A 24,958-nucleotide genomic window follows, 5' to 3' on the forward strand; every position below is an offset into this window, starting at 1 on the left:
TTTAAATGAATGTGTTACAGATTTAAAATATGTATTATAAAGAATATATTTTTACTTTCCTGTACACTTTGATAGTAACAAAACAATGTGTGTGTTTTCAAGTGAATCTAATCAGATCTGAAGGCAATCACTCTATACATCTTAGATCGAAGTCTGCAGGATTCAGCAGTATTGAAATAAGAACATGCTTCTCCCCCATTAGTGAAAATGACTCACTGAACCCTTGGGAATTCAGTATGTGGCAATTCTCTGAGTTTCCCCCACTAAGCCAAGCCCCATGAAATCATTAAAAACATGCAAATGTAAGATAGGTTCTATTCAGTTTCCTTCAGGCAGGCCCTCTGCCAGATTCTCATCCCAGCTGCCTTGCTTAATGGGAATGTCCTGGTATGCAAATTTATTGTCACACCCATCAGATGTGAGTGGGGATGTGAGTGGCTCACCCCAGCTGCAGAGCTAAGACCACACTGGAATGAGTGGAACCTTCTGCTCCACACAAGTATGGCAATCCTACTTGAGCTCAGGGACCCCAGCCTCACCACCAAGGGCTGTCTGGGACCAAAGTGGGCTTCTATGCTGGCTCACTGACCAGGACTTGTACACTTACATGAGGGTGACACTCTCCACCCCTGGAATCCCAGCTACCCAGAAAGTCAATTCCCTCTCTTGAAATCCTAGTGACTAATTTTTGTCTTACTCCTTCCAGATTCTCTAGTGTACTAGGCAGATTCCAGAGTCAATTCACAAGGAGACCTGAGTGGAGAGATGACCTTTATTTGTCAATAACAAATGAGTGAAGCTTGAGGGAGCACATGAGAGCCACACATTATGGTGGATGGTGCCCTTACACTCCACTGTTGGCATGCAGACTCATTGTCCCCTGAGACCTCTTCATTTGACCCCTTGAGTCTCAAAATTTCAAAGTGCTACCTCTCCAAACTGATAAAGCAGCGCTCTTTTGTATCCCACTGTCCTGGGCAGGAACCACTCTGACGCTATTACTTGGATTTTTTGCAATTCTTAGTGACTTTGATTCCTTTGGATTGCCAGGACTGGCAGCTTCTTCTACCAGAGGACTCAGGCTTTTCTAATAGGGAAGGTCGTAGCCAATCAGTCCAGCAAGAGCTGGGATTCTCTTCCAGGTTGGTAGCCCTTAAGGAATGCTCATGGGGGCAGAAGGTGCTGCTGCAACAGGGGGTGTCACCTGATTCTTCAGATATACAACCTGTGGTAAAAGAAGCAGAAAGGGAAGGTAACTGAGTCTTTGTTTCTCCTGTGTATAGGTCCCGAAGCCCCTCATCAACTACTTCCCTCCAAAGCTATTGTATCCACTCAAAGTTTCCCTCTGTGACATGCTGTCTCCATTCCCAGGTATGACAGCCCCCAGCTCCATCCAAGTTCTTACAGCAGACCGTCCTTCCAGCTTCACCCGTGGCTGAAGTAGGCGAACACTCATTACATTCCCATTTCTTGCTGTTGGGTCTAAGAAAGGAGCACTCCCGGTGGGTTCCATGGGATCCACATGTAGCACACAAAATGAGGCGCCACCGTCTACAGAAAAGCCATGGAAAGATGTAGGGACAATCAGGACACCAACTGTTACTCTTGAATGTTAGCTACCATCCAGCCTCAGCTTCCTGGGAATTTTATCTTTTATGAGTATGGGTCTTTTGACTGCATGTATGTATGTGGGCCATATGTATACAATGCTCATGGAGGCCAAAGAATATGTCAGATCCCCTGGGACTAGAGTTGCAGACAGCTGGGAGCTGCTATGTGGATGGTGGGAGTAGAAGCTGGGTACTTTGGAAGGGCAATGAGTGCTCTGACCACTGGGCCGTCTCTCTAGCCCCATGGGCATTTAAATCAATGTAGTTTTGCTATACATTTTACCCCACGACTCTGGGATGACAAGTGTTGATTCTAAGAGGTCTCAGATGGGCACATCTCCTGGCAGGATGAATCTGGAAAGTAACTGACCCCGAGTGTCTTTCCAATGGGCCCAAACAGCAGACCCTGCAGAGGAGACCCACCATTTGTGCATGAATAAGTCAGGGGCTGGTCAAATATGGAACTTGGCAACTGGGTTCATCCTGAGGGTTGCGGACAAGAACAGACTTCCTGCTTTAATGACAGTGCTAGAGCTCTCTACCCAGGAGTTTCTTTTTACCCTTCATTTTCAAAGCTGTTTCTGCCTTGCTTATACAAACAGATGGGGGCATCACAATGCTGGTAGTGCTGATACAACTCGGAGAAAGCCCCTGGCTCGAGCTCCCAGGCAGCATCTCTGCAGAGGGAGAAGAAGTTGTCAGGGACACACTCTCTGCTGGTGAGCCTTGTCTTCTAGGAAGAATTCAAGCTAAGCACAGCAAGAGTTCAAAGGCCAGAGCACTGTCAACAAGGCTCTGAGACCAGAATTGGTGTTAGAGAGTGGGATATGAGGGTTCAGACTCCTCACCCTCAGAGATTTATTCTTTAAGTGCCTTTTCAGGAGCTGCCTTCTGTCCATTTCCTCTCCTTTTGACTATTAAAAGCACACTTGCCACCACTCTCACTTCACTGTACATCAATGCCTCAGCTGTGGCCAATCTCTGAACTATCTTCACACTCACCTCCTGTCTAGAAATCCACACAACCCACCCCCTGGCTCAGCTCCTGCTGTACAGACTTCCTGCTACCTGTCTGGAATGTGGATTCCCATCCTCAGCATCTCCTGTGGAAACTCTTTTCGGTTGTTGCACTGGGGACACTTGAAGAAGTGCTTTGCTGATGTGTGGGCATATTTCTGTAAGAGAAGAATGCATTTATGAAAACTCGGCTACTTGAGTACATTCCCTTCCCTTTCATCCTAGTAGTAAGGCAGATTTTGAGCTCCTTAACTCATTCTTGGAAACACTCATTTGCTTTGGAAACCCTGAAGATTTTGCCTAGTTTAAATCTTATGATGAGTGAGGCCCCAGACCAAGGATGACCAGAGACTGGGTTGACTATTCCTTCACAGACCTGGAAGCAGTTCCTGGGTACATGCCTGCAGTATGTAGTTCTGAATCTTACATATGCTTGAGCATTCCCAATGCCCTGGGTTCCAAGCACAAGGCCAATGCAATATGGACGGTCCCCCCAGTACAGAGAGCCCCACCTGGATACACTTTCGGTGATAGATAGCTTGACTACAGCATGGGCTCCGGATGTTCTCAACACTTGTTTGGGATAAGTCTTCGAAACACAAGACGCAGCTTTCCTCCCCCAAACTCCCTGGGCGGATGTTCTGTGTTGGCCGATGTTTTCTACAATATGATCTGTGGTGGGTAAAGACTTGGTTTCTGGCTTGTCACTGATGCAGATTCCTAGCTGCTTGGTCTAGGAAGGGCAATCAGCTATTTGCTTGGTGCTCAGTGAACTGGTACACTGAAGGGTGAAGAACAGCTACATGGCTTCTCATGGCTGTGTACCCACGGAGCTATGGAGGACTGTCTCCATAGCACCCCACTACTGAACACCCTGTTTGGTTATGAGCAGCTGTCTAAGAACCCAGCTGTTTGTAATTTAAGGAGGGGACAGGAAGCAAGAAGAAACCCCTGTGAAATTTCCAAGACAAGACACTGTTTCCCATTATTGAGTGGAGGGATAGATTTGCTGAAGAGTCAAAACAGTCTCATGAGAACTGGGTTCTGACTTCAGTGCTGTCTAAACAGCAGGTTGCAAAAGGGTAACCCAAAGTTTTTCCTTCCTCACTCACTTGTACTCTCCAAAAAATTGTGAAAGGCAACCCCTTTCTTGGCCACAAGGCAGATGGAAGTTTTGGACACACTGACCATTCTGGCATCTGATAGCAGCTCCTTTTTTCTTGCACACAAAGCAGATCTGCAAACAAGATTCCAGACAAAGTTTTGTGACCCGAAAACAAACAAACAGAAGTTGTGGTTCTTCTTTCTACAGACTGGAAATCTGGGAATCAACAACTATCCCCTTTCCCTCAGTGGTCCAGGGTATCCTAGAACTGAATGTCAAAAAGCACTGAATTTTCTTCTGTTTCCTTAGGGTGCTGCTTCCTCTTTTAGGATACATTCTAGAAGAGATGGGACTTAAGTGAAGGACTAGGTTTGGTTCTCAAGGACACACACACACACACACACACACACACACACACACACACACACGCACGCACGCACACGCACGCACACGCACGCACATGCACGCACATGCACACACATACACACAGGGATTCTGAAACGTGCCTATCCGAAGGTCCCCATTTCAAGAAATTCTAACCTTCTTAGAAGCCCGGGCTGCCTCCCTTTTGATGTCTTCAGGCATAAATCCATGGAGACCTCTGTTGGGTTGTCCCTTCTGAGGCAGTCTGCTAGATAGGATCTAAGGGAGCAGCAGAACCAGGCTGTCAACATATATATATATATATATAGTACATTGGGGTGCTGATGACCAGGAAAAGAACTAAGAAACGGAGCTTGGTGGAGCTCATTTGGTGTATATAGGACAATTTATTTAATGACATCTGATATAATGGTATGAATTGGATACACCAGCACTTTTTTTAACTCTTTGGACAACTCAACATGGAGAAACATAACTTGTTAAAGGCCACAGAGCCTCAGAATCAGTACCTTTGTGCGAGTCTCATTTGCTAGGGGCTGCTCCTGCCAGCATGTGAACACTGGGGACATGTTCTCTCTAGATTGATTCCTCATACTTTTTTTTTTTTTTTTTTGAGACATGGTTTCTCTGTATAGCCCTGGCTGTCCTGGAACTCACTCTGTAGACCAGAAATCCCCCTGCCTCTGCCTCCCAAGTGCTGGGATTAAAGGCATGCGCCACCACTGCCCAGCTCATCTCATACTTTTAAAGACAATATACAACACAGAGGCTATTGTGGCTGTTATCCTACAGAGGAGACCACTAAAGTTTAATGTAGCAAGTGACATGGCTGGAGTCACATGACAAAGAGTTACAAAGGTGGCCTTCACACTTAGGCTGACAGAATCCACACTCATACCCCCTTTGCTATATTTATATTCCCCATTAGTACAGGATTTTTAAGAATATTTTTTTCTCAGAGTATTACACAAAGGTAAATGGAATTTTAAAGTCTCCTAATGTGCATTATTCATTAATAGGAAAAGTTTAAGAGTTGCAGGAAAAGTTTAAGAGTTGCACTTTTAAAAGCACACTTTAAAGGGATGTTTCTTTAAAAGTGTTCAAACATGGTTTTGGAATGAGTAATTAAGAAAAATCGAGCCGGACAGTGGTGGTGCACGCCTTTAATCCTAGCACTTCGGAGGCAGAGGCAGGCAGATTTCTGAGTTTGGTCTACAGAGTAAGTTCCAGGACAGCCAAGGCTATACAGAGAAACCCTGTCTCGAAAAGCCAAAAAAAAAAACCAAAAAAACAAAAAAACAAAAAACAAAAAACAAAACAAAACAAAACAAAAAACCCCGAATTTTATTAAATTCTATCTGATTCTATTAAATTCATTGGGACATTCTGCTCATCTTAATATTTCAAAAGTATTAGGATGTTGGGCTTCTTGCAGTGGTTATAAAATGTGTAATGGGTGCTTAGGTTGTGTATTTATTTAACTTATTTTTAAAAGGTTTTTAAACATATATGAATGTTTGCATTGTGGGTGCAGTGTGTGTGGACATCAGCAGAGGTGTGCTGATCCCTTAGAACTAGAGTTCCAGATGACAGTGAAAAGCCATGTGGATTCTAGGAACCAAACCCTGGCTACAGATACTGAGCCATTTCTCTAGCCCTAATATTTATTTTTGAGACAGTCTTTCTGTGTAGTCAAGGCTAGTCTTGAACTTGTGATATTCTTGCCTCAGTCTTCCATCATTAGATTCTTGTTTTGTTTTGTTTTTGTTTTGTTTTGTTTTGTTTTTGTTTTTCGAGACAGGGTTTCTCTGTATAGCTCTGGCTATCCTGGAACTCACTCTGTAGACCAGGCTGGCCTCGAACTCAGAAATCTGCCTGCCTTTGCCTCCCAAGTGCTGGGATTAAAGGCATATGCTACCACCGCCCCTATCATTAGATTCTTAATGATGCTTAAAACATTTCACACATATTTTATTACTATCTCAAAGCTTTATCACAATGAGTGACTTTTGTCTTATTTATACTTTGTAAGTATGTCATGTTTTCTATATAATGGACACGTTATTTTTAGAAACAAAAAAAAATCAATAAAGAACAGAAACAATTTAAATGTCCTTTTCAATTTTTCGGTATCTCATTTTTTTGAGTCTCATGTAATCTAGGCTGGCTCTGGACTCTAAGACCCAGTTAGACTTTGAGCTCACGATTATCCACCTCTACCTCCCACTTGCTGAGACTACACCTGTATCACCATGCCCAGATCTAGAGCGCCTCTAATGGAGCTTAATATTTTAGGAACATCCATAAATATGAAATGCCAGTCACCTATTTAAAGAACTAGGTCTCTGTATTCTATATGGTGAGATCTCCACAACATATGAGATGGAAAAAAACTCACAAAACATCATATATGTTTAACTTTATGTTAAAATGTATATGCCTATTGATGTATCAGAATTAACCAAGTCCTAACACCTATCAGAACTTACAATAAATAAAAATCACAGATCAATTTTTTCTCATGAGGATAGATATAAAAATTAAGTATTGGTAAGTTTAATTCAGCATCCTATTATAAAGCATGACTAAGAAAGGCCTGTACCAAGAATGCAGCTGATACAACAAACCACAGAAAGAGAAAAACCATGTCAATAAATGCAAAACATTTGAAAAACTCAATACATTCATAAAATCCTCAGCAAACCAGGAACAAGAGAAGTTCAACTGACAAAATGTATCTAGGAAAAAGGTTTACAGCAAATACGTTTATGATGCTGAAAAATTAGATGCTGTTCCCTAACGCTAGGAGAAAGGCACGGACAACTTATTTATACTACTTCTATTAAGCATTAGGTTGAAGACTGTAGCCAGTACCAAAGGCAAGAAGAAATAAAAGGCAAAAAATTGGGGGCTAGAGATATAGCTCATTTGGTAAGAGTACTTGCCTAGCATGTATAAGGTCCTGGGTTCAACCCTTGGCACCCCACTAAAAACTTGGCGGGGGAGCTGGAGAGATGGTTCAGCAGTTAAGAGCAAGCACTTGTTACTTTTTTTTTTTTAAATAATTTTTTTTTAAGGTTTACTTATTTATCATGTGTAAGTACACTGTAGCTGTCTTCAGACACACCAGAAGAGGGCATCAGATCTCATTACGGATGGTTGTGAGCCACCATGTGGTTGCTGAGCCACCATGTGGTTGCTGGGATTTGAACTCAGGACCTTTGGAAGAGCAATCAGTTCTCTTAACCACTGAGCCATCTCTCCAGCCCCTGTACTTGTTACTCTTGCATAAGACAGAGATCAGTTCCCTGTACCCACATGGTGGCTCATGCCCTTTTCCGAGCCCAGTTCTAGGGGATCCGACGCACTCTTCTGACCTCCTCAGTCATCAGGCAGGACATGTAGGCAAAACACTCATACAAAAAAATTTTTTTTTAAAAACAAACAAACAAACAAGCAAACAAACTAACTAATTAAGCATGGTGGCAAATGGCTGTAATCCCAAGACTTAAGTTAGAGGCAGGAGAATCAGAAGTTCAAAGTCAGTGCTGGAGAGAGAGCTTAGTCAGTAAAGCCCTTGCTGCACAAGCATGAGGACCTAAATTCAGATCCCCATCACTGATATAAAATGCCTGGTCCAGTAATGTGTACTTGTAATCCTAGCACTAGGGAGGCAGAAACAGAATGATCCCTGGGGCTTGATGGCCAGATATTTTTGCCAGACAGTGCACTCTAGGACCCTGTCTGAAAAAACAAGGTGGAGAGAAAGAGAAAGACACTTGATGTCAACCTCATCTCCACATGTACACACCTGTACATTCATTCATACATACACGAATCTGTACACAAGTACACTGCCCCTGCCCATACACGAACAGGAAAAGAGGAAGTTTATGATCAGTATCAGGCTACAGAAAGAGTTTAAGGTCAGCCTGGGCTACATGAGACTCCATTAAAAAAAAAAAAAAAGGACAAAATTTGACATTATACCAGAGAATCTCAAGTAAATAAATAAATACAATTGTTGAATTGGTGTTTAAGAAAATTGTAGACTACAAAGTCAATATGCAAGATAATTGTATTTCTAAAATCTAACAACAAAATATTTAGAAAAACATTTAACAAAAAATGTATAATACTATATTTTCACTAGGACCACAGAACATTTTGAATAAAAAATTGAAAGGAATTGATACCCAATAATCCTGAAAAAGACTGTAAATTTTACCATATTTAATTTTAAGACAGTATAAAACCACAAGGATTAAGACAGTGGAGTGCTAGTATATGGATAGACTCATACAGATTAATAGTATAAATAATTTTCCAGATCCACAAATATATATATGGCCAAATGATTTTGATAAAGGGATCTAGGTAAGTACTACTTAGGACACACAAAAATTTCTAATATAAAAGAAAAACTAATAAATACAACATCAAAATTTAAAAAATTTTAAGACATCATTAGAAATAATATATAACTATATAAAAAGTATTTTTATCTGGAACATATAAACAATTTTCACAATCCAGCAAGACAAAAGAATCCACTTTCTTTTCTTCTTCTCTTCTTCTTGCTCCTTCTTTTGAGACAGGGTTTTTCTCTGTGTAGCCCTTGCTGTCCTGGAACTCACTATAAGACCAGGCTTGAATTCACAGAAATCTGTTTGCCTCTGTCTCCCAAGTGCTGGGATTAAAGGCATGAACCACCAATGCCTAGATCAGAATCTGGTTTCTTTTAACAAAGGCAAATATTCATACAAATTCAATAAAAAATATGTGAAGTATTTAAAAATAGAAAATTAAACACATGAAAAGCTCAATATCTTTACTCTTCAAACAAGTGCAAGTTATGAGCACAATACAATGTTAGTAAGTAACATCCAGTAGGTAGGCTGAAATGAAAACGATGGACAATACCAAGATTTGGTGGAAAATTGTCAGCTGGAACTCTCACATGTTGCTAATGGGTGTGTGAACTGGTCCAACAACTTTGGAAAGGTGACTTGGCAGCTTCACATACATGTCTACTGACATGGAACCACCAATTCCACTCCTGGGCATCTGCCCAAGAGAAGGAAGAATGCATGTTACAAAAGGAGTTGCATGTAAATGTTCTTAGCAGGTTTATTCACAAAAGTCCACCAAACTGAAACAAATCAAATGTCTACCGACTGTTGAAAAGATAACGTTAGCATATTCAAGCAATTTTTTGGGGTGTGTGTGTGATCATTTCAGCACTATATGTGAGCCAGGCTTAAAGGAAAGAGATTAGAGAAGGCAGGAGAGAGGAGCTGTCATGTGTAATTAGGACCCATGGTCAGGTCATGCTCCAGCAGGCAAACTAGAGAGAGGGAGACAGGCCAAGCAGGAAGGGAGACATCATTAAAGGGTGGCAGTAAAGAATTTCCAGGAGCAGAGTGAGGAAGAGTTGGGAGAGACTTGGGGAAAGGGGCTGGAAAGGGGAGGAGTCCAACAGCACAGGGATGAGATATAGGGAAGGAAGGGGTAAACATTAGGACAGTGCCTTAATCTAAGGGCATCCCCAAGGGATCAGTGCACAGGTGTCCCTTGTCCACATTGATGGGGAGCACAGGATGGTGTAGGGAGGCTTGCCTGGCATACTGGTATGACTTTTATAGGAGGTGTCACACAGGGCAGGAAGCTCTGGGAGGACACTCAGCTGAGGGGTGAGTAGAGTAGGTAGAGAAATGGCTGGAGATGTGGATTCCAAAGTTTGTAGTCAAAGATGGTGGGTGGCAGGAGCCAGAAGCTGAAAATGATATACACCCAGTTTGGTTACAAGGGGCAGAGCCCCTCTAGGGTGGGCCCAATGTCTCCTCCCATGTTTCTGCAGCAGATGTGAGAATGCAGCAAGACCACTGAATGAGAGTGCTCCATGGGTGCAAAGGAACGCTTACTGGAAATATGAAACTGCTGTGTGACTATCTCTCCTGTGATAGACAGAGAACATGGTTATAAGGACTTATCTTTTGGTGAGAGGAAGGTGAGTTAGCCTGAGAACTAGCATGGGGCTTTGATCTGTTGGAGGCTTGTTTAATAGGGAACTAGATACCCTTTCTGGAGATAGGTTCCTAGGGGAGGGATGCAGATAAGAAAATAAAGACTTGACAATTAGAAATCTACTTTACTAGCTTTGCAAGTTTTCAGAGGAATGCTGATCTGAAGTAGCAGTCCTTTTGTTTACGGGGTCAGAGTCCACCCTGAGCTGGGCCTACCAGAAAGAATATAAATTGTATGGTTTAAGTGGTTAAGAGTGCTGGCTGCTCTTGGGCAGGACCAGGTTTGAGTCCTAGTTATCCACATAGCAGCTTACAACTGCCTGTAACTATACTTCTAAGGGATGCTCGCTTCTGGCCTCTGAGGGCACTGCATACACATGGTATACAGACATATATACAAGCAAAGCAAATATTCATAAAATAAAATAAATCTTAAGATTGTTTCATTTTATAGTTTTCAGGTTATCTTATTAAAAAAGCATAAGGACAATCCAAATGAATGCTTGTCTGAGGGAGGAAGGGAAGAAGCTATGATTGTGGGAAGAGGTTTTGATTGTTCATGCTTTATACTGTCAGGATTTTAGATCATACCGTTTATTATTGTAAAAATGGATTTTAAAATATTAAAAACTACATGGAAACAAACATGGTTATGAATTTGAGGCTAGATATAAAAGCAGTTTGTATAACAAAAGCTGTAACACATTCAAAGCAAAGAGGGCCTTATACTTACAAGACAGAAATAATGGACACAAAGATTGCCTTTCTGAAGAAATTCTCCTAGTTTTTCAGGATCACCAGGTTCTTGAAGGCATAGAAGGCAAACTGAAAGAGTGAACATTAAGAATAAAGGAGTGGGGCTGGTGAGATGGCTCAGCAGTTAAAGAGCACTGACTGTTCTTCCGAATGTCCTGAGTTCAAATCCCAGCAACCACATGGTGGCTCACAACCATCCGTAATGAGATCTGATGCCCTCTTTTGGGGTGTATGAAGACAGCTACAGTGTACTTACATATAATAAATAAATAATTAAAAAAAAAGAATAAAGGAGTGATTTGACCATTAAGAACTGAAAAGTGGGGGGCTGGAGAGATGGATCAGTGGTTAAGAGCACGACTGCTAATCCAATAATAATAATTCAATTCCCAGCACCCACATGGTAGCTTACAACTATCTGTAATTTCAGTTCCAGGGAATCTAACACCCTCACACAAACATATATACAGGCAAAACACCAAAAACAACCTAAGAAGAGCAAGGAGTCTAGAGGCTCTTTTACTTACAAAGGGGTTTTATTTAGATAAAATTTTCATAAGTAAAAAATATCCTAAGTTGGAAGTGTATTCATTACATGTAGTCTATCAAACACCATCGCTTAGCAGCACAACACACTGCAAATAGTTGTTTCCTATTGTGTTTGTATGGCTGACAAGGAGCTGTACCTTGCTACCACTACCAGAACTGCAAGAGAATACTGGACTACCTATCATTAACTTGGGAAAAGATCAAAGTCCCAAATTTGAAGTATGGGTTTCTATTGAATGCATAATACTTTTGCATCACCTTAATGTAAAAGCAAAACAAAAATGAAAACGTTGTAATCAGGAAGCATCTTTGTTGGGGAGAGGGTAATTTTGACAGGAATAAAGGCTAACTCTTAGTGGGTATCAGGCTTTGATATAATTTTGGTCACACCGACAGAGTAGGGTGTGACTAAGTACTTCATACTGTTTTGTTCTCAACTGGCTTTAATTAAATTCTTTCTTGAACCTCAGATATGAAATGTTAAAATTTCAGACACCAAATTCTTTAGGATCTTAGGGTATCTGGGAAAGTAGTAGGGTTGGCAATGAAAGAGCATGTGTCCTGCCCCACAGGAACGGCCTTCTTTGCTAATGGCTGGAAGCAGCAACTCTCTTACCAGGACCTGAAGACTGCTTCCTCTGGGTTACCTTCTTAGTCCTGGTAGTTTTTCTACAAAAGAAAAAGAAGAGTTAGTGTTGAGAACCCTAGTGACAAGCCTTCTGTTTTTGTTTTTTTGGTTTTTTTTGAGACAGGGTTTCTCTGTGTAGCCCTGGCTGTCCTGGAACTCACTCTGTAGACTAGGCTGGCCTCGAACTCAGAAATCCGCCTGCCTCTGCCTCCCAAGTGCTGGGATTAAAGGCATGCACCACCACTGCCTGGCGTGACAAGCCTTCTGAATCTCCCTTAGAATGCCACAGTCTGATTAATAACCAAGTTCTATGGTGGCTTTTCATATTTCATATATATGTATATATGTGTGTGTATATATATTTGTGTGTGCATGCATAAATATATATATACATATATATGTATATATGTTTTGTTTGTTTGTTTGTTTGCTTTTGAGACAGGGTTTCTCTGTGTAGCCCTGGCTGTCCTGGAACTCACTTTGTAGACCAGGCTGGCCTTGAACTCAGAAATCTACCTGCCTCTGCCTCCCAAGTGCTGGAATTAAAGGTATGCAACACCACTGTCTGGCTTCATATTTTATTTTTAAAAGTGTGAAATATACTAAATTATTTGAGCCTATACTGCCTGGGTTGAAAGACTCAGGAGTAATTCTACTTTTATTTTCTTCTGCTAGCTTCCCAAGTACACTAAAATGACCCTGAAGTGGACTGTTTTCCAGCGATAGGCACTATTATTGGTATTTTATCATGAATTAGTTCAATAAATCTGCAGAACATTCTAAAAAGGGACTACTATTTCTTTTTTGTTTGGGTTTTTGAGACAAGGTTTCTCTGTGTAACTACCCTGGATGTCCTGGAACTCACTCTATAGACCAGGCTGGCTATATAGACTGGACTCAGAATTCCGCCTGCCTCTGGGATTAACCCTGCTCAGATGAGTACTATATGACGCATATTTTTGACAGGAGTAAACTGAGGCACATGTGGTCTGTCTCAGGCATGCAGTTATTGAGCAGCACAGGCACGGTAGAGATTTAAATTGTAAAGTTCCACAGCTGCTACTTAGCCTCTGGGGACAGCAGTGGGAAGAGAGGGTGGCATCTTGGGGTTGGGAGGAGGGCTCTGGCGCATGCTCTGACACGCTCTAACCCTAGCAGGAGAGAGAACACGTCAAAGGGAGCAGAAAATGCAGTGTGTATCAATGGATTTTCCCCAACTCTTTCAGGTCATCTACCTCAACCTTGGAGGTTCCTTTTTTCTTTGTATAGTCTTCATTCGTTTCCGTCTGTCCTTCCTATCTACAATTCTTCTGTGATATTATGAAGACAATGCAGGCTTTTCCAGCTACAAATATAAACAAGATAGGTTAGCAATTTAATTTTACATTTGGTTATCAAGTTCTACAAGATCAAAGTAACAGTATATTTCTCAACTCATTTGATAAAAGGGTTATAGCTAATATTAATGCTAGTAATGGCCAATAATGATTCAACTGCACCAAGAACCGTTCGTTTAGGCACTTCTCAATAGGCACAATAATAACCCTTTTTTTTTTTCTTTTTTGTTTTTCGAGACAGGGTTTCTCTGTATACCCTGGCTGTCTTGGAACTCACTCTGTAGACCAGGCTGGCCTAGAACTCAGAAATCCGCCTGCTTCTGCCTCCCAAGTGCTGGGATTAAAGGCGTGTGCCACCACTGCCTGGCCAATAACCCTTATTTTCAAATTGAGGAGACTGAGTTACAGAGAGATAAACATCATGGCCAAGGTCAGACTTAGTGATCCCAGGTGAGATTTGATGATGATAAAGGTTGACTTCAACTACCATGTTATAATTTTATGTCGTTGCAGTATAAGATGTTGGAACGGGGCTAGAAAGATGGTTCAGTGGTTAAGAGAACTGAATGCTCTTCCAGAGGTCCTGAGTTCAATTCTTAGCAACCACATGGTGGCTCACAACCACCTGTAATGGGATCCAATGCCCTCTTCTGGTGTATCTGAGGACAGCTACAGTGTACTGATATACTAAAATAAATAATTCTTAAAAAAAAAATGTTGGAACCACTGACTGACCTAGTCAAATGGTTCTTTGTTTCTACGAAGTGTATGGGACAACACTCACAATCTTCATACCCAAGTGTGGCTGCCTCTCTACCCAGTTAAGTAAGGTAGCTAGCTCCTTCCTAGCAAAAGGAATCTGAGATTTGGCTGTTTAAAGGCTACAATTCCATCTACAGGGGGAAAAAGAACGAAGACCATCTCTTAACTCTTGTCTTTTCCTACCAAGACAGGGTTTCTCTGTGTAGCCCTAGCTGTCCGGGAACTCATTTTATAGAAGACATGCCTGCCTCTGCCTCCCAAGTGCTGGGATTAAAGCCTGGCACCATCCCTTAGCTCTTATCCCTTTTACCAGGTTCAGATGGCCATACTGAGGTCTGGCCTGCTTCATCCTTGTCTAGGTGTAAGCTGAGTAAAATCCCATTCCCGCTGCCAATATAAACAGATTACAAAGTTACCCAGTTTTTACTAGCCAAAGTTTCCAAAAGTGAACTGAGATGAAATTAAATGAGGTCACCCTACGAAGGGCTATGTCTAGTAAGAGGAAGAAGGACAGCATTTCTTTCTTTCTTTCTTTTTTTCTTTTTGGTTTTTCAAGACAGGGTTTCTCTGTGTAGCCCTGGCTGTCCTGGAACTCACTCTGTAGACCAGGCTGGCCTCGAAATCCGCCTGTCTCTCTGCCTCCCAAGTGCTGGGATTAAAGGCGTGTGCCAACATAGCCCGGCGAGGACAGCATTTCTTAAGAGAGCTCAATTAGATCCCTCCAGAGACATACTGTACTTCAGTACCCAGAGCCTCAAATCAAGGCTGGGGATTATGAATCTCTTCACGAATGTCAAACTATTCTTCTAAATGCTAACAAGCCATTAAAACGTCAGACTAGCTTTTCCCAACACAGGCGATGCAGTTGCAGAGCTAACCTCGGTTTGTTTTCTTGCTAAACGTGGATGGGCTGAGTGGGATGCTGGCTCTAACCTTTCCATGTCCCCAGGGGGATCTACTTTAACTACTTCCTAGTTGTTGGCGCAAAACCCGACTGTGTTAGAATAGACATAAACCTTGAGATTTCAGTTCTTTGCATCGCTGGACCACGACGTTACTTGAGTAGGAGTCTGTGCACACTGGTAGTTACAAGATGGAACACTCTTCAAAACAGTTGAGGACCGTCGTGGCAAATGCAAGTTGCTCAGTCCGCGACTTCCTAACCCGGCGGATGCTCGCTCGAAACTTTACCAAGTTGTATCACTGGATAGAAGTGTTGGGTAAATTAAAAATATATTAACGTGTTCGGTCCCGCCGCCGCAAGAATAAACGATTTATTTGGAAAATACGTGTCAGTGTGGCCACAACCGTCCCCCGAAGGTAACAGCCAGAAAAGGGCTCAAGGAGCATTCCGCGCATGCCAGACCAGGCTCAGGTCTCGCTTGCCGAGGCCAGGCTGGAGGTTGCTTCCGCTGCTCTCTCTTACGGAAGCTACTGGCCACCGCTCCCAGTCCAGGCTGCCCACCCAGCTGTCGCCGAGGGCGCCGCTGTCCCGGAGCTTTATTCGTTGACACAAGACGTGGTAGCTACTTCACGGGCGGCCGCCCCGCGCGGTGACTGCGCCGTCGAAGGAGGCGAGCGCGCTAACGGGGTATGGGTCGCGCGGATTGTGGCCCGCGGGAACCTCAGCGTTGTGGACAGTTGTCAAAACGGAGACCGCTAACGGCCGCGCGCTAACGGCCGCGCGCCGGACCCACCGTCCGCGCCTGCGCATCCTCGCCTCGCCTCGGCGCGCGTGGGCGCGCCCGGCCCACCCTCTGCACGTGCGCATCCTCGCCTCGCCTCGGCGTGCGCGTGCGCGCCTGCTTCCGCCGTTCTGCAGGCGGAAGACCAACCTCGGGTTAGTAAAGCTCGTCGTGTGATGATGACGTTATACGGCCGGCGCGGGCGAGTGACGCGGCGCGGCCCGTTGTCTGTGTGGGGCTGAGGAGCCCCGAGGGCGGTGGGCGCTCCCGGTGGGGGCGGCGCGGGGTTAGTAGGGCCTGGACATGGCGCTGAGGGGCCGCTCCGCGGGAAGATGAATAAGGGCTGGCTGGAGCTGGAGAGTGACCCAGGTACGGAGGGGCCTCGGCGGGCCGGGGGCTGGGGAGGCCTGATGGGCCCCGGACGCACCTGCATGACAAACCCCTCTTCTTGTCGTCCCACTCAGGCCTTTTCACCCTCCTGGTGGAAGATTTCGGTAAGAACCCCTTTACCCCCGATCGTCGGTCCCTGGCTGGTGTGTATGCGGGGCTGGTCCTTTGAGTTCTCGCTGCAGAACCTGGGGCTGCCCCGCCGACCTCTCCTTTCCTGATCGTAGGTGTCAAAGGGGTGCAAGTGGAGGAGATCTATGACCTTCAGAGTAAATGCCAGGGGTGAGTGGCTGGGATGCCCCTTACCGCCGGAGGGCTGAGAAAGGGCAGGGGAACAGTACCCCTTCAAGGCAGGCAGTATTAGAAAACCCAAGTTGTACAAAATATCACATAAGAAAGTGTCAGTCTTTGTGGATGCCCTCTTGGACCTTTTTGTTTTCTTCTCAGTCTTTCCTTGGTTGTAGCCCACATTTCAACCTTAAGCCCTCTTGGGGTCTTTCTGGTTTTGCAGCAGGAAGCCTTCAGTTGCATAGTGTTGCACAGTGCCTTTTTTGTAAGTGTACAGTCCCTTAATTACATAACCCATGTGTGCTGTGCCTTTTTTTTTTTTGTGTGTGTGTGTGTGTGTGCTGTGCCTTTAATCACCACACAAAATTTGTTCTGACCAGTAGTGGTGGCACACTCCTTTAATCCCAGTGCTTGGGAGGCAGATGCAGGCAGATTCCTGAGTTTGAGACCATGAGTCAACAAAACTAAACAAAGTTGTCCTGTATTGATTGGTTAGTGTGACAAAGGCCCTCTTTAGGTTCCTAAACTCAGATTCTTGTTTTGGAAATCTATAGAATAGAGGCATAGAGAACCTAACAGCTTTGAAGCTGTTCATATACTATACTAAGTTTTACTAGAGCTGGAGGCTGAGGTCCACTAGTGAGAGTTGGTACTTGTTCTTCACCAACGTTTTTGTGCCTTTCATTGTGTCCCTACCTTGCTCCATCCTGGGCCAGCAGTTCCAGAATTCCTTCTTCTCTTGCCTAGACTTCATAATGAGACTGAATGGGGTTTCAGAGCATCAAGCTCATACTTGACTGCCTATGATAGGCTTCTGGGGTTTGAGGTCTCAGAGCCATGTTTGAAACAGTATTGGTAAGAGTTGAGGGGCTCAGTGCAAGAGCATTTCAGTGCAAAGGATTAGGGACAGAAAGAAGGGGATGCTGATTGTCATCTGCCTCTTGCTTCTCTAGGCCTGTATATGGATTTATCTTCCTGTTCAAATGGATCGAAGAACGCAGGTCCCGCCGCAAGGTTTCTACGTTGGTGGATGATACCTCTGTGATTGATGATGATATTGTGAATAACATGTTCTTTGCTCACCAGGTCTGCTGAGTTCTGAGCTTGTTTGAAGGCCAGGATGCTATTTTTGTTTTTGTTTGTTTCTGGTATTGTGTGGAAAAGAGCAGAGGGGGAGCAGGAAGAAGCGCTAGACTGGAACCAAGAATGGCTGTTGCAGAAACCCTAGGCAGACCTATCTCTTTTTCATTAGAGGGAATACCTCTGTAGTTAATGGTGTCTTAGTTAATCGCCATGTCCCTAGATAGGTATTTAGTTGGTTCATGTTAAATAAATAAAGACTGGGTAAGTCAAAGGAAACTGAGGGATATTGACATCTTTCTTTTTAGTCTTCATTCTCAATAAATGTGGGCATGGGGATTCCTGGGGCAAAGAGTATATGAGGTATATAAGTGATTATTTTTGATTTATAGCTGATTCCCAACTCTTGTGCCACTCACGCCTTGCTGAGCGTGCTTCTGAACTGCAGCAATGTGGATCTGGGGCCCACGCTGAGTCGAATGAAGGATTTCACCAAAGGCTTCAGCCCTGAGGTATGCTGCAGTACCTTAAATCATGGCTCACAGATGGCCGGGCACATCTGATCCTTAGAGCCATTGGTAGTGCCACTACATGGTGTCTGGTATTTTTATTTGTCATTTCTTTTCAAATGTTTATTAACATCTATTTGACTCATACGTAATGTCGAAAGTAGTTGATTTTAGGCTTTGCTGTTAAGAAATGAGACGATAGAAGAAAAGACTTGAGTGACCTGTGTCAGATTTTTTCTGTTGTGATTTTTTTCTATCAGGCTGTGTTACTACCCAGTAGTCACTGATTACTGTGCACAGCCAGTGTGGCCCATCTCTTTGGGAGGTCCTAAGGAAGGTCTCATCTGCCGCTACTAGCCCTTTAGGAACGTTCATCTGCTGCTTGAGATTCCTGGAATGCCTCTAAGCCTGTTTTATGGAACTCTTCCCCTATCCAGAGGCTCACCTGAGAATCTGTGTTTATGTAGTCTTATTTTCTTTTTAGAGCAAAGGATATGCAATTGGCAATGCCCCTGAACTGGCCAAGGCACATAATAGCCATGCCAGGTATGTGACAGCTGTGGTTGCTGATGTAGGGTCAGGGTGGTGGAGGATGTCTCTGACTTTGTCCTTTTCCAGGCCAGAACCACGTCACCTTCCTGAGAAACAGAATGGCCTCAGTGCAGTGCGAACCATGGAGGCATTTCACTTTGTCAGCTATGTTCCTATCACAGGGAGGCTCTTTGAATTGGATGGGTTGAAAGTCTACCCTATTGATCATGGTAGGCTTTCTGAGGAAGGGGCTTGTTGGGTTTCTCATGCTTCCTTCTGATTTTCTGGATCTCAGGGATCCTTGAGATGTAGGAGCATGAGTGGGTACCAGGGACATCTAACTCTTGCCATGATTTCACCTTGTACCATTTATGTGACTAGCTTGTAGCTGCTCAGTCACACTAATGTTAATCCTGGCCTACCCCATCTCAGGGTTTCCCATCTGCTGATTCCTCATCTTGGTCTTCCCTAGGGCCCTGGGGAGAGGATGAGGAGTGGACAGATAAAGCCCGAAGGGTCATCATGGAGCGAATTGGCCTCGCTACTGCAGGGTAAGGACCCTCAGTTATGTCCTTCTGGAGCTACATCCCCTTTGGGTGGGAACGAGAGAAACCTAATGATGTGTAGATTGTAAGGCTACATGGTATCTGGCAAGATCAGGTTTGGGGCTTGGGATTTCAGTGTTTGCTTTCCTGACTGGGTTGCCTATGGCCTGCTTTGGGCTGGGCTGGAGGAGGGACAAGCTTTGTGGGGGGCTTGGGTAGCACAGGTGTGCTGGCTTACTTTCTGACAAGCCCCTTTCATGAGAAGGTATAGCTGGGTTCCAGGTGTGTGTCTGGCTGCTGGCTGCCTGTTGGAGTGGGGCCTGTACTTAGAGCTATAGATGTGACTGTGAGAGGAGCTCTGGCAAGACACTTGCCTCAGTCTTACAGCAGGACCGGAGTGGGAACTCCTCTCATGGTTGCCACTGTGATTGCAGGGAGCCCTACCATGACATTCGCTTCAACCTGATGGCAGTGGTGCCTGACCGCAGGATTAAGTATGAGGCCAGACTACATGTACTGAAGGTGAACCGACAAACAGTCCTGGAGGCCCTGCAGCAGGTAAGTTGCTTGGCCATGCCAACCCAGTATTCCTTGTCTCGCCTACATTGTAGTATCTGTCTCTAATTGCCAAATCAGTGTCTTCTAGATGGAGGTTTTAACTAGCCATTTCTTTCCTTGCTTCCTTTGTAGGGGTAGTAGAACTTAGCTTCTAAAAAGATGTTGTGGCTTGACCTTTTTTATTTTCCAATAAAATAAATGAATGCATAGGGTCAAGGCCCTTAGCTATCTAAGGTGGAAACCTGGCTCTATCCTTCTCTTCTAAGCTTTGAGTTTTGTTTTAAGCTGATTAGAGTAACACAGCCGGAGCTGATTCAGACCCACAAATCTCAAGAGTCACAACTGCCTGAGGAGAGCAAGCCAGCTAGCAGCAAGTCCCCCCATGGTCTGGAGGCAGGCAGAACTCCAGCGGCCTCTGAGTGCACTCACACAGGTACTGGAGGGACTTGCGGCCTTAGTCATCCATCATAGCTTGACATGGGAGGCCCAAGCATAAGCACTTCATAAGCATAAGTACTTGGGCAGTGTATAGGGGCTCTAGCAGGAGGCCTGAAATCCCAGTACCTAAAGCTTTCCCCATAAAACACAGGGAGATTAGAGTGAGCTTTTCCTAAAGGATACCTGAAAAGGACTGTCATGACCCTAGACTCACGCCTCTGTGTACTGGGTGGTCCATCCTGTCCCATACCTCCCACCCCTATTATTTTCTCTATAGGCTGCCTTCTTGTTGTCTTGGTTTTGGTTTTTGTTTTTGTTTTTCCATCTCATTATGTGACTTAGAGCTTACCTGCCTATCCTCTTAGCTGTTTTCACTGGGGGGAACAATTGTCACAGAATTTTAGACTGAGGCTTTTCTTAAGGACGCAGCTGAATGTCCTATTTATACTCTGCCTTGTCTCAGATGGTGCAGAGGAGGTGGCTGGTTCATGCCCACAAACTACAACCCATAGTCCTCCCAGCAAATCTAAGCTGGTGGTGAAGCCTGCAGGGAGCAACCTCAATGGGGTTCCCCCAAACCCTACCCCTATTGTCCAGCGGCTGCCAGCCTTTCTAGACAATCACAATTATGCCAAATCTCCTATGCAGGTAAGATGGAAGTACCCTCATCTGAGAGGCCACAGTGTTGGGTTCTCAGTGTTATTCTTTGACTCTCTGATTGGGCCTTGATGACCAGGCTCCACTAATACTCATAGGCCCACCACAGCTCAATAGCATGGCCTTAAGGTGGCCAAGAGAGCTGCTTCTCTGGCTTCTAAGTCTGTTTGCTAGCTACACAGTTGGGTATACTCCTTGGCACATGGGGAGGTTTCTCCTGGTAACTCAAAAATATATGGCAAGGCATTCTTTTTCTTTTAGAAGCACTTTGCACAGCCAAGGGCCTAGTTACCTTCCGTCCTAGCTACAATACTGTGCCTAGCTTGGGTGAGCTCTCTCCTTATTACTGCTCTTGCCTGCCCCAGGAGGAGGAAGACCTGGCGGCAGGTGTGGGTCGCAGCCGAGTTCCAGTCCGAGCACCCCAGCAGTACTCTGATGATGAAGATGACTATGAGGATGATGAAGATGACGTGCAGAACACCAATTCTGCCATCAGGTCAGTCCTGACTCTGAGAAGCTGTCAAGCTTTGGGTACCTCAGTTCCTCTTCTGAATATTCTACCCTGTATCTGAGAAGGCATTTCTGCAGAGAACACTAGGCACTTAGAGAATGCAGGAAGAGGCTCGCCTGAGGGGCTAACCCCAAGTTGTCAAAAAATTTATTGTAGGTTTAGGGGGAGGTAAATATCTTACCGTGTATGTGTCAACACATTTGAGGTGATCTTTCAGCCCGACATCAAAGAATTGGGGTAGGAGAAGAGGTTGGAGAGATGATTTACTGAGTAGGATGGCAGTTTTGTTGGAGGTTATAGCACTGGAAGGTTAGAAGTGAGGTAGCTAGAGTAGAGGAGGCTACCTGTCTGTACTCTGGTGCTTAGGGTGCCATTGCTGAGAGATTGTTTGGACCAAGTGTAAGAGCTTCCAGTTGGACTTGGGAAGAAGATAATATATGTGAGCCATTCTGGACACTACTGGGTGTGGTCACCTGGCCCATTCCCTGTTTTTACCTCTTATTGGACCCCACAGATTCAAGCGGAAGGGGACAGGGAAGCCAGGATCGTTGAGCAATTCTTCAGATGGGCAGCTGTCAGTGCTGCAGCCCAACACCATCAATGTCTTAACTGAGAAGCTTCAAGAGTCTCAGAAAGACCTTTCAGTTCCTCTGTCCATCAAGACTAGCAGTGGGGCTGGGAGTCCAGCTGTGGCTGTGCCCACACACTCGCAGCCTTCACCCACCCCTAGCAATGAGAGCACGGACACAGCCTCTGAGATTGGCAGTGCTTTCAACTCACCCTTGCGTTCACCCATCCGCTCGGCCAACCCAACACGGCCCTCTAGCCCTGTCACCTCTCACATCTCCAAGGTGCTCTTTGGAGAAGATGACAGCCTACTGCGTGTTGACTGCATGCGCTACAACCGTGCCGTCCGTGACCTGGGTCCTGTCATTAGCACGGGCCTGCTGCACCTTGCTGGAGATGGTGTACTGAGTCCTCTGGCACTCACAGGTGGGCCTTGGGCTCCCTCACTGGTCACTTGGTGTGAGGAGGAGGGAGGTGGCCCGGTGACCACAAAGTATCATGTAATCTGATGGACCCTTGTATGTCCTCTCCTAGAGGGTGGGAAGGGTTCCTCACCTTCTACCAGATCAAGCCAAGGCATCCAGGGGTCCAGCAGCCTGGAGGAGGAGGTGGTGGAAGTCACAGAGAGCAGAGACAAGTCTGGGCTCAACAGGTCCAGTGAGCCCTTGAGTGGAGAGAAGTACTCACCCAAGGTGAGTCTCTTTCAGCCTTCTTTTCCTAGCAGGGAAGGACCCAGGCCCCTACTCTCAAGTTTTAGGTTCTTGATTGGAATTTTGGTGTGAAAGTTGGTAGCTAAAGCCAGGAAGCCCTTTGGGATTGGATGGCATGTGTAGCCCCATGGACTGTGGCTATTCACCCTTGTTTCTAGTTGCTTCTTAGTAATAGGGCTTTGGTGCCAGTCAGGTCCCTAAGGTACAATGTTGGCTTGTGGCAGGAGCTGCTAGCACTGCTGAAGTGTGTAGAAGCTGAGATTGCAAACTATGAGGCCTGTCTCAAGGAGGAGGTGGAGAAAAGGAAGAAATTCAAGGTGGGTGACCCCTCTACTGCCCAGGGACAGCCACTCTGAGAAGATGAAGTGGATGTTCTCATGTGCCTTCTTTTCCACAGATTGATGATCAGCGAAGGACCCACAACTATGACGAGTTTATCTGTACCTTCATATCCATGCTGGCTCAGGAAGGTGAGGAGGCGCCTACTGTGTCTTAATTGTCCTACCCTGTTGAGGGTCATGTTCCTCAATACCCACCCCATCCCCCAAGAATTCACCTTTGGCTGATGAGACTCAAGCTCGGGGAGGGCTGTGAGAGCCGTGGTTCCTCGCCTGAGCCTGGGAGATGGCCACCTACTAAGGAGCTTTCTGCTTTACACAGGAATGCTGGCCAACCTAGTGGAACAGAACATCTCAGTGCGGCGCCGCCAAGGGGTCAGCATTGGTCGGCTTCACAAGCAGCGGAAGCCTGACCGGAGGAAACGCTCTCGCCCCTACAAGGCCAAACGCCAGTGAGAACTCTGGCCCTGACTCTGCAGCCTCTCTTGCCGCAAGGCCCTCACCAGGGCCCTTCACTGTCCTTCTTTTCCAAGTATTACTGAGTCGTTCAACGAGAGCCCAGGCCCTGGGAGTGGGAGTGACATGTGTATTCTGCACTATGCTCTGGGGCTTGGCAGGGACAGGGCAGCTCCATAGTGCTCAGGAAGCAGCAGCTGGAACTGGAGAGTGCTATGGCCTCCACAGCCATCTGATGAGCAGCGGGACCTGGCCTTTTTGCCTGGGCAGCAGGATATTCATTCTACCTATTGGAGATGTTTATTTTGGGGGGCTTTTGGCTATCTTGCCACTGTATTAACATGGCAGCTTCCTGACTCTGCTGTCTCTCCCAGCAGCTGTCATTGTGCTGGGGCCAGGTCTGTTATAACATACTGCAGTCCCAGCTGGGAAACGCACCAGCCACTAGCCTGTCCTTGTTGTGGAGAAGCTTGGCCTACTCTTGATTCCTCTGGGTGAGCACCAGACTCAGGGACCTGGCTGCTGAGCTGGAATGGGTGTGGGGATCCATTCGTAGGATGTACAGCCTATCGGGGTCCCACAGCTATAGTGGGGACAAGGGTTTGAACTGTCCCCGTGGCATGCAGACTGCCTGTCAGTGAGTCAGAGCAGGGCTCTGGGGCTCTTTGCCTTCAGTGTTGTGGCCCTGGCCATGGGCCTGCCTTAGGCTCCTAATCTCTGTCTCTGGGGCCCAGAGGAGCCTCTGCCTAGCCCCTCAGTATTACCGTGTCTTCTCTTAAAAATATCAGAGGCAGGGCTGCTTAAATAAAGCTGGCACTATTCAATTCTCCCTACTGTGCCAGCTTTCTTGGCCTCTTGCAAGGTACTCAGGGTAGGGGACAGGGTCAAGAGGAGTTAGAACTTCTGTGTTCCCATAGGGCTTGATACCAATGGGGCAGTAAGCACAGCACTGCTTCAAGCTCCAGCCCCAAATAGCCCTGTGCCCTCTGCTAGATACAGGTGATCCAAGCAGGTTTCTTATCTGTACATAGTAACTGTAGGGAGATGGTCAGAAGTCTGATCCCTCTAGTTTCTGTAAATATTGAATCAGTGAGTGAATAAAAGTGTGCTAATAAATGATCTTCTGGTTGCTATCTTGAGGTCAGTAGGCTGGGCTATGGTGGAATGAGAGGCTGACTAGACTCTGGCCCAAAGCTTTGTTGATAGCATGGTAGTATGTATTCCTGAGGTAGAAGTGATGATTGCTATGGTAGACCTGGGATGGGATTTGGGACCTAAAATGAGGGGAAGATTTCAGATGGGCTATGGTCAAGGTATACTGAGTTGAGGTGCTGGGGCTCTAGCTCAAAGCTAGGCTGTTCATATATCTACCTGGTGCATTCTTGGAGAGTCACTGGGACCTGAGAGGGTATATGTCTCCTCATTTACCGCATTTGGGTAGGTACAGCAGGCCAGAGCTGTCTTTGCTTCTCTCTACCTTACTATTCTCTACTAAGAATGCTCTAGCCCTTTCCTTCTACAGTG

The 24,958-nt window shown here is 45.3% G+C and overlaps 2 protein-coding genes across 5 annotated transcripts; one reads left to right on the plus strand and one right to left on the minus strand.

The window, feature by feature from the left end:
* Nucleotides 1-758: 758 nt before the first annotated feature.
* Phf7 (PHD finger protein 7) lies at nt 759-15,784 on the minus strand. 3 transcript variants are annotated; one of them, XM_031360990.1, is made up of 11 exons: nt 15,191-15,784; nt 13,311-13,420; nt 12,064-12,116; nt 10,876-10,967; nt 4,273-4,374; nt 3,740-3,864; nt 3,140-3,299; nt 2,679-2,785; nt 2,171-2,287; nt 1,406-1,551; nt 759-1,225 (listed from the first exon to the last, which is right to left on the minus strand). In XM_031360990.1, exons 2-11 carry the CDS (start codon nt 13,349-13,351, stop codon nt 999-1,001), a joined length of 1,170 nt encoding a protein of 389 aa, XP_031216850.1. In that variant the 5' UTR covers nt 13,352-13,420; nt 15,191-15,784; the 3' UTR covers nt 759-998. The 3 variants fall into 3 exon arrangements, with proteins under 3 accessions (XP_031216850.1, XP_031216851.1, XP_031216853.1); XM_031360991.1 differs by lacking the exon at nt 15,191-15,784 and adding an exon at nt 15,053-15,169; XM_031360993.1 differs by having other exon boundaries at nt 1,126-1,225; nt 1,312-1,551.
* A 241-nt stretch (nt 15,785-16,025) lies between these two features.
* Nucleotides 16,026-24,553, plus strand: Bap1 (BRCA1 associated protein 1). Of its 2 annotated transcripts, XM_031360988.1 has the most exons (17): nt 16,026-16,228; nt 16,324-16,353; nt 16,474-16,528; nt 17,488-17,620; nt 18,007-18,126; nt 18,608-18,669; nt 18,742-18,884; nt 19,127-19,205; nt 19,634-19,757; nt 20,043-20,190; nt 20,659-20,843; nt 21,218-21,348; nt 21,878-22,356; nt 22,465-22,622; nt 22,865-22,957; nt 23,038-23,110; nt 23,301-24,553. In XM_031360988.1, the coding sequence occupies exons 1-17, from the start codon at nt 16,192-16,194 to the stop codon at nt 23,432-23,434; spliced, it is 2,184 nt and encodes a 727-aa protein (XP_031216848.1). In that variant the 5' UTR covers nt 16,026-16,191; the 3' UTR covers nt 23,435-24,553. The 2 variants fall into 2 exon arrangements, with proteins under 2 accessions (XP_031216848.1, XP_031216849.1); XM_031360989.1 differs by lacking the exon at nt 17,488-17,620 and having other exon boundaries at nt 16,189-16,228.
* The last annotated feature ends 405 nt before the right edge of the window (nt 24,554-24,958 follow it).

The sequence above is a fragment of the Mastomys coucha genome, unplaced genomic scaffold (assembly GCF_008632895.1).
Source record: "Mastomys coucha isolate ucsf_1 unplaced genomic scaffold, UCSF_Mcou_1 pScaffold9, whole genome shotgun sequence".
NCBI lineage: Eukaryota > Metazoa > Chordata > Mammalia > Rodentia > Muridae > Mastomys > Mastomys coucha.

Coding starts and splice junctions, on each gene's coding strand:
- Phf7 (XM_031360990.1), bottom strand. CDS start 13,351: ATGAAGACTATACAAAGAAAAAAGGAACCTCCAAGGTTGAG. Junction 12,117..13,310: donor AAGGAACCTCCAAGGTTGAG/GTAGATGACCTG, acceptor TTTCTTTTGTAG/AAAAACTACCAGGACTAAGA. Junction 4,375..10,875: donor GTGTCCATTATTTCTGTCTT/GTAAGTATAAGG, acceptor CTGCTCCCTTAG/ATCCTATCTAGCAGACTGCC.
- Bap1 (XM_031360988.1), top strand. CDS start 16,192: ATGAATAAGGGCTGGCTGGAGCTGGAGAGTGACCCAG. Junction 16,529..17,487: donor CTTCAGAGTAAATGCCAGGG/GTGAGTGGCTGG, acceptor TTGCTTCTCTAG/GCCTGTATATGGATTTATCT. Junction 20,191..20,658: donor CTCTGAGTGCACTCACACAG/GTACTGGAGGGA, acceptor GCCTTGTCTCAG/ATGGTGCAGAGGAGGTGGCT.